The following is a 9,551-nucleotide window of genomic DNA, read 5'->3' on the forward strand; positions in this document are numbered from 1 at the left end:
AAGCTGCTGGTAGCTGCAGGGTGCTTGGAAGACGGCGCCTGGATGATCGGTGAGGAGTTCCTGATCCACCGGGAGGGGGGGGGGTGTATTACTTTAACGATGGTACAAGCAGCCGGCATGCACATGTATCCCCGTCTGTGCCGGATACTGGGGACTTTGCTGCAAACAGGACATGTGCAAGTTATGAACAAGTGAAGAAATATTCACAGATTCACATTATCACACCAAAATTTACACAATTTATTTAGATATTTAAATAGCTGATAGCTTACAAAAAAGAAAAAAGAAAACAAAAAAATCAATAAAAGACTGATTCTTCCTACTTCGTTTGAAAATCTGTAGCACAAACAATGGCTGAATTGGTCAAAGTATTGAAATGAAATGAGGGTGATGGTCAATAGGAGGACACAGACATGAGATGTGAAGGAAACGAAAGCATTGTAGTTAAAGGCTAGAAGTAATGGGGTGTCCGGCTAGTATTAGGGAGGTTAGGGAAATGGGGTGTCAGGTGGGCGATGGAAGCTTGCATCCAGGAAGATACACAGAGTTCCCAGGGTGGTGAATGCAATAAACGTCCATAAGAAGAGCCGGTCAACCACCATCGCGACATACTGCCAGTCCTCCTTCAGCTGCCAGAGAGGGGGAGAGAGAGACAGGGATCAATGGCTGTCATATTATCATATTGTATTATCTGATGCTGCAAGTACCATGAAGACCAACACATTGCAATATACCCCAGCACAACTATCCCATCCACAGAGCCTCAACCAAATACCCCTAAATAAAACTACCCTGAAGACTATCAAACACGTAAGGTAGCCACATATATCCCCAAAACTATCCTGAAGACCACCATACCTAAGTATACCCCAATAAATGACTCTACGGAGTCTTGGCCAAATCTGTCCTAAACAAACTACCATGAAATATATCACAATCAAAAACCCTCTAAGCAAATTTTTTTAAGGATCATCACACTCAATTACCTTCCAACCAACGGTTTCTGAGGACCATCACACTCAATTACCTTCCAACCAAAGGTTTCTGAGGACCATCACACTCAATTACCTTCCAACCAAAGGTTTCTGAGGACAATCACACTCAATTACCTTCCAACTAAAGGTTTCTGAGGACCATCACACTCAATTACCTTCCAACCAAAGGTTTCTGAGGACCATCACACTAAATTACCTTCCAACCAAAGGTTTCTGAGGACCATCACACTCAATTACCTTCCAACTAAAGGTTTCTGAGGACCATCACACTCAACTATGCAATAAACTACCATGACGGTGACAAAAAAAGTTCTGTCAGACAGAAGTTCCCTCACAAAATGCTGGATACCTTTGTGAAGCAGACAGGCTCTCTTTCAGACTCTCCTCCAGTACCTCCCTGCTCTTGTCATGTCTGTCTGCACTTTGCCGACAATGAAACAAAACTACAGAGCTGGTGAAGAACATTTTCTGAACTCTTCTCCTTCACATCTGCCTCCAGAAGATTCCGAGTCAGTAAGTTACCTCTTCAGAATGTTCCAGGGATACTTACGGCATCATAGTCCTCCTGCTCCTGCAGCTGCTGGGCCAGATAGCGGATAGCGCTCACTGCAGACTGAAGATCTGGGGGGAGGGCCAGCCCCAAACTGGGACCATCCAAGAACCATTTCATGTCTCTGGAGAAGGTGGATGAGTGGTACCTGCAGAAAAGGTGCAAGAGTGAGTGATGTCTCTTCTTCACCAAAATCTCCATATGGAATTTCTCACGTGGAGTCAGGATTTCTCAACTGCACTAAAAATGAAGTGGATCTCCTATGCACCCAATCAGGATCATTGTTAGTTGTTTTTGGGACTAATACATTTTTTGGCTGAAGCCCCCCCCCCGCCCCTCCCCCCCAATAAAGCAGTAGAACTTTACTACAGAAGATGATAGTACTATAAATCCATAGTCATTATAAATGTTAGTCCCTGTTCCTGTCTGTGATGGTAGTTTGATGCTTTAACAGTAATTGGATAGTGACTGATTGGGTGGACCTGTAGAACGTGGAGCGGGCGAGCCTTCAGGTGAATGGATGAGGAAGGTGGTGAGCAGGGACTGTTGCTTAAAATATGAATAATATTCTGCAGATTATGACCGTATGACATGGAATTTTCCTGGTGTTGTACAATTCAGGAAATGAGATTTTATTCTTCTCTCTGAGATCCTGGAGATCCAGGTGGATCCCTCTCCACAGATCGACCTTGTGGGTATTTTGGATGAGGAAAATTGGTCTAAACTAGAGATGTCGCAAAACCCGGTTCGCAAACTGCCGTGGAAGGTTCGGTTCGCATGAACTTCCGCGAACCGCAATAGACTTCAATGGGGAGGCGAACTTTGAAAACTATAAACATTTCTGCTGGCCAGAAAAGTGATGGAAAAGATGTTTCAAGGTGTCTAACACCTGAGATCTTTCAGTGACTACAAGAGGGGAACGTTTTTTTTCAAAAATACCTTATAGTTTTTGAGAAAATCAATTTTAAAGTAACTCCTTGTGACCGTGGGAAAATTAAGCACCCGACGACTTTAGCAGTTAATAGCAAAGCCGCTTTAAAAGCTAGAAACCCCAAACTTGCATAAAATGTTAAGGAGAACAGTGGGAATAAGAGGAATTTTTTTTTTAAAAAGACCTTATAGTTTTTGAGAAAATCAATTTTAAAGTTTCAATGTAAATTCTCCTTCTGACCGTGGGAAAATATACCCCCGCTGACTTTAATGGCTAATTGCAAAGCCCCTTTAAAAGCTAGCAACACCAAAATTACTGGGAATGTTAAGAAGAACAGTGGGAACAAGAGGAACAAAACATTTTTCAAAAAGACCTTATAGTTTTTGAGAAAATCGATTTTTAAAGTAAAAAAAAAAGAGTCGATTCATAAAAAAAGAACTGATTCATTAAAAAGATCCGGCTCATTCAGGAGCCGTTTGTATAGCAGAGAATGCGTCCTCGGAAGGACGTGAAGCTGCTGGCACCCGCTGCAGTCTCACCCATGGGTGCACTGGGTGCCAGCCTAGGTGGGGGTTGACAGGTGCAGGCAGGCAGGTTGCGGCTGCGCAGCTCTAGGTCCTCCTCCCGATGCGTCCGATGTATGCACGCATATTGATGACGCGGCAGGAGGAGGCCCTAGAGCTGCGCAGGTGCAATCGCGTCTGTGCGGACTGCGCAGCCGCGGCAATCTGTGGCGGCCATATTGAGTGGGGAATGAGAACCCGACCTGTTCGGAGGGGTCGGGAGTCGGGACCCGACCGGGGCCGGTATTACTGCGGGAGCCATGGGGGAATGAACGGGAGGGCGCGGATGGTGTCCTCCATGGATCTGGATTATGAAAAGGTATTTAACTTTTTTCACATTTGTGGCCTCGGAAGTCCTTTAACCCTCCTGGCAGTTTATTAAAATCTGCCAGGGGGCAGCAAAGGTCTCGCTACATGATAGCCGCTGCTCAGCGGCATCCCCCCAGCCCCAGCCTCCGGCGATCGGAGATCGGGAGATCCCGTTCAAAGAACGGGATCTCCTGGAGGGCTTCCCCCATCGCCATGGCGATGGGTGGGATGACGTCAAAGGGGACTCCGATCCACCCCACAGCGCTGCCTGGCACTGATTGGCCAGGCAGCGCACGGGGTCTGGGGGGGGGGCGGCTGTGGCGCGACGGATAGCGGCGGATCGGCGGGTAGCGGCGGCGATCGGACTGCACATGCAGCTAGCAAAGTGCTAGCTGTGTGTAGCAAAAAAAAAAAATTATGCAAATCGGCCCAGGGGGGCCTGAGCGGTGCCTTCCAGCAGCATAGCCCGTGCTCAGCACGGGCTTACCGCCAGGGAGGTTAAATATTGTTTCCTGCTATCTTTTTAACATATCCTGCAAATTTGGTGTTGCTAGGATGTAAGGGGCCCTTGCTATTAACTGCTAAAGTCGGCGGGTGATGATGATAACCAACCAGAATTATAGGGGTGCAAAAGTGCTGAATTCTGCCATAGGCTTCCATTAGGCTCCCTATTTCACTTTCCAAAATCTCACATCTTTTCAAAGGGCAATTGCTCAGCAGTGGCAAATTTTCTAGCATTGTAGGAACTGTTAGGGGGATCATAACTGGTGAGTTTCGGGCCCCTAGGCCGAAGAGGTCATAGCCTAGGGTCACAAAAACCTGTTTATTTGGGCAATTTCAATGGTGGTCATTCTGACGTACATAAATCGCAGCCATGGCCGTTAGCAACGTCTGAATCTCACGAAATGTCTCATGCAGGTAGAAGACATATTGTTAGACTTGGACTCCAAAGATGGGTTCCCTACATCTCTGCAAACCAGAGTTACAGGGGTCCAAAATTGGTAAAATCCCCCATAGGCTTTCATTGGGCCTCCTATTTACAGTTCCAAAATCTCACACCATTTCAAAGGGCAATGGCTCAGCAGTGGCAAATTTTCTAGCATTGTAGGAACCCTTAGGGGGATCGTGACTGGTGAGTTTCGGGCCCCTAGGCCAAAGAGGTCATAGCCTAGGGTCACAAAAACCTGTTTATTTGGGCAATTTCAATGGTGGCGAGTCTGATGTACATAAATCGCAGCCATGGCCGTTAGCAACGTCTGAATCTCACGAAATGTCTCATGCAGGTAGAAGACATATTGTTAGACTTGGACTCCAAAGATGGGTTCCCTACATCTCTGCAAACCAGAGTTACAGGGGTGCAAAAGTAGTAAAATCCCCCATAGGCTTTTATTGGCTCCCTATTTCACTATCCAAAATCTCACATCTTTTCAAAGGGCAATGGCTCAGCAGTTGCACATTTTCTAGCATTGTAGGAACTGTTAGGGGGATCATAACTGGTGAGATTCGCCACCGCTGAGTCATTGCCCTTTGAAATGTTGTGAGATTTTGGAACGTGAAATAGGAGACCCAATGAAAGCCTATGGGGGAATTTACCACTTTTGCACCCCTGTCGGCCGATAGCCAATGGGAAGAGGCAGAGAGGAGAGGGGCGGCGCAGCGGGAATGGAGGACGCCGCAACGTCATAGCTGGGGGCTGTGCTGGGCACAATGCGTCAGTGCACGCTGCCCGCCGCCCCCTTCGCTCGCCGGAGTCTTCTTCTATGCCGCGCATCTGCACTGACTCTAGCCAGCGCGGCCGAAGGAGGGGAGACCAGGAGGAGCCCCAGACACCGCCGCTGGAACTGGAGGGAGGTGTGTGGCACCTACACCTAACTACTCTATACCTGGCTAACTATACTGAAGGCACCCACACCTTACTACACTATACCTGGCTAACTATACTGAAGCCACCTACACATAACTACTCTATACCTGGCTAACTATACTGAAGCCACCTACACCTAACTACACTATACCTGGCTAACTATACTGAAGCCACCCACACCTAACTACACTATACCTGGCTAACTATACTGAAGCCACCTACACCTAACTACACTATACCTGGCTAACTATACTGAAGGCACCCACACCTAACTACACTATACCTGGCTAACTATACTGAAGGCACCTACACCTAACTACACTATACCTGGCTAACTATACTGAAGCCACCTACACCTTACTACTCTACACCTAACTACACTATACCTGGCTAACTATACTGAAGCCACCTACACCTAACTACACTATACCTGGCTAACTATACTGAAGGCACCCACACCTAACTACACTATACCTGGCTAACTATACTGAAGGCACCCACACCTAACTACACTATACCTGGCTAACTATACTGAAGGTCCCTACACCTAACTACACTATACCTGGCTAACTATACTGAAGGCACCCACACCTAACTACTCTATACCTGGCTAACTATACTGAAGGTCCCTACACCTAACTACACTATACCTGGCTAACTATACTGAAGCCACCTACACCTAACTACACTATACCTGGCTAACTATACTGAAGGTCCCTACACCTAACTACACTATACCTGGCTAACTATACTGAAGGCACCCACACCTAACTACACTATACCTGGCTAACTATACTGAAGCCACCTACACCTAACTACTCTATACCTGGCTAACTATACTGAAGCCACCCACACCTAACTACACTATACCTGGCTAACTATACTGAAGCCACCCACACCTAACTACACTATACCTGGCTAACTATACTGAAGGCCCCTACACCTAACTACACTATACCTGGCTAACTATACTGAAGCCACCTACACCTAACTACTCTATACCTGGCTAACTATACTGAAGCCACCTACACCTAACTACTCTATACCTGGCTAACTATACTGAAGCCACCTACACCTAACTACTCTGTACCTGGCTAACTATACTGAAGGCACCCACACCTAACTACTCTATACCTGGCTAACTATACTGAAGCCACCTACACCTAACTACTCTATACCTGGCTAACTATACTGAAGCCACCCACACCTAACTACACTATACCTGGCTAACTATACTGAAGCCACCCACACCTAACTACACTATACCTGGCTAACTATACTGAAGGCCCCTACACCTAACTACACTATACCTGGCTAACTATACTGAAGCCACCTACACCTAACTACACTATACCTGGCTAACTATACTGAAGGTCCCTACACCTAACTACACTATACCTGGCTAACTATACTGAAGGCACCCACACCTAACTACTCTATACCTGGCTAACTATACTGAAGCCACCTACACCTAACTACACTATACCTGGCTAACTATACTGAAGGCCTCTACACCTAACTACTCTATACCTGGCTACCTATACTGAAGGTCCCTACACCTAACTACTCTATACCTGGCTAACTATACTGAAGCCACCTACACCTAACTACTCTATACCTGGCTAACTATACTGAAGGCACCTACACCTAACTACACTATACCTGGCTAACTATACTGAAGCCACCTACACCTAACTACACTATACCTGGCTAACTATACTGAAGGTCCCTACACCTAACTACACTATACCTGGCTAACTATACTGAAGGCACCCACACCTAACTACTCTATACCTGGCTAACTATACTGAAGCCACCTACACCTAACTACACTATACCTGGCTAACTATACTGAAGGCCTCTACACCTAACTACTCTATACCTGGCTACCTATACTGAAGGTCCCTACACCTAACTACTCTATACCTGGCTAACTATACTGAAGCCACCTACACCTAACTACACTATACCTGGCTAACTATACTGAAGCCACCTACACCTAACTACTCTATACCTGGCTACCTATACTGAAGGCTCCTACACCTAACTACTCTATACCTGGCTAACTATACTGAAGGTCCCTACACCTAACTACTCTATACCTGGCTAACTATACTGAAGCCACCTACACCTAACTACACTATACCTGGCTAACTATACTGAAGCCACCTACACCTAACTACTCTATACCTGGCTAACTATACTGAAGCCACCTACACCTTACTACTCTATACCTGGCTAACTATACTGAAGGCTCCTACACCTAACTACACTATACCTGGCTAACTATACTGAAGCCACCTACACCTTACTACTCTATACCTGGCTAACTATACTGAAGCCACCTACACCTAACTACTCTATACCTGGCTAACTATACTGAAGCCACCTACACCTTACTACTCTACACCTAACTACACTATACCTGGCTAACTATACTGAAGCCACCTACATCTTACTACTCTATACCTGGCTAACTATACTGAAGGCTCCTACACCTAACTACACTATACCTGGCTAACTATACTGAAGCCACCTACACCTTACTACTCTATACCTGGCTAACTATACTGAAGCCACCTACACCTAACTACTCTATACCTGGCTAACTATACTGAAGGTCCCTACACCTAACTACTCTATACCTGGCTAACTATACTGAAGCCACCTACACCTTACTACTCTATACCTGGCTAACTATACTGAAGGTTCCTGCACCTAACTACACTATACCTGGCTAACTATACTGAAGCCACCTACACCTAACTACTCTATACCTGGCTAACTATACTGAAGGTCCCTACACCTAACTACTCTATACCTGGCTAACTATACTGAAGCCACCTACACCTTACTACTCTATACCTGGCTAACTATACTGAAGGTTCCTGCACCTAACTACACTATACCTGGCTAACTATACTGAATCCACCTACACCTAACTACTCTATACCTGGCTAACTATACTGAAGGTCCCTACACCTAACTACTCTATACCTGGCTAACTATACTGAAGCCACCTACACCTTACTACTCTATACCTGGCTAACTATACTGAAGCCACCTACACCTAACTACTCTATACCTGGCTAACTATACTGAAGGCACCCACACCTAACTACACTATACCTGGCTAACTATACTGAAGGCTCCTACACCTAACTACACTATACCTGGCTAACTATACTGAAGCCACCTACACCTAACTACACTATACCTGGCTAACTATACTGAAGCCACCTACACCTAACTACTCTGTACCTGGCTAACTATACTGAAGCCACCTACACCTAACTACTCTGTACCTGGCTAACTATACTGAAGGTCCCTACACCTAACTACTCTATACCTGGCTAACTATACTGAAGCCACCTACACCTAACTACTCTGTACCTGGCTAACTATACTGAAGGTCCCTACACCTAACTACTCTATACCTGGCTAACTATACTGAAGCCACCTACACCTTACTACTCTATACCTGGCTAACTATACTGAAGCCACCTACACCTAACTACTCTATACCTGGCTAACTATACTGAAGGCACCCACACCTAACTACACTATACCTGGCTAACTATACTGAAGGCACCCACACCTTACTACACTATACCTGGCTACAGAGCCGGGCCAAGGCAGAGGCTGGGCAGGCACCAGCCTCTGAGCGCAGCCACCAGAGGGCGCATTCCTCTGCGCTATTCCTGCCTGACGCATTCCTGTGTCATTTCCCTGGCCACCTGCCTGCCGCATCCCTCCGCAATCACCCCGAGTCCCCTAGCGGTGTTGTCCTGCGCTCGTCTCCCCTGTGCCTTAAACAGCCGCGCTGTCATCAAAGCAGGGATGGATCTAGGGGGGGGGGGGGGGGGGGGGCAAGCAGGTACCTTGCCCCAGGCGCAGTTTGTTGAATTCTTAAAAAGGCGGCAAAATGAATGGCAGTTTAGGCGCCAAAACCTGACCTTTAGGCGCCAAAACCTGACCTTGCCCCAGGCGCAACTTGGTCTTGATCCGTCCCTGCATCAAAGAGATGACAGGCACGGCTGTGGCATTATGAACCTAGGCAACAGCAGGAAGCCGGCTTCTGCTCTGACGGAAGTGCCTTCCTGCAGAGTTGCCTGTATACTCTGATAAACCATATGAGCGGCTGAGCTGTGGCTGGAGTGGACGGGGGAGGGACCTTTCCATCTTAATCAGGCAGCAGTGAACCGTTCACTGTAACACGATGCCCATGCATGACAGGACAGGGACAGAGGGATGTGGAGGCCTGGAAGGATTGAATCAGGTATGGAGGGGGGGAAGGGCGTTTTGAAAGAAGCACACATCACTGCTATGCATCACTCCA

The 9,551-nt window shown here is 46.8% G+C and overlaps 1 protein-coding gene across 1 annotated transcript in view; it reads right to left on the minus strand.

Moving 5' to 3' along the window:
* Positions 1 to 288: 288 nt before the first annotated feature.
* The window catches only part of CHRNB1 (cholinergic receptor nicotinic beta 1 subunit), a 56,185-nt gene continuing 46,922 nt past the window's right edge, over positions 289 to 9,551 (minus strand). The window contains exons 10-11 of the mRNA XM_068273835.1: positions 1,546 to 1,693; positions 289 to 629 (exon numbers count right to left, since the gene is read on the minus strand). Of these exons, the coding sequence (XP_068129936.1) occupies positions 489 to 629; positions 1,546 to 1,693 (289 nt within the window). The 3' untranslated portion in view covers positions 289 to 488. The remainder of the gene's footprint in view (positions 630 to 1,545; positions 1,694 to 9,551) is intronic.

This window comes from Hyperolius riggenbachi, chromosome 3, assembly GCF_040937935.1.
Source record: "Hyperolius riggenbachi isolate aHypRig1 chromosome 3, aHypRig1.pri, whole genome shotgun sequence".
NCBI classification, from domain to species: domain Eukaryota; kingdom Metazoa; phylum Chordata; class Amphibia; order Anura; family Hyperoliidae; genus Hyperolius; species Hyperolius riggenbachi.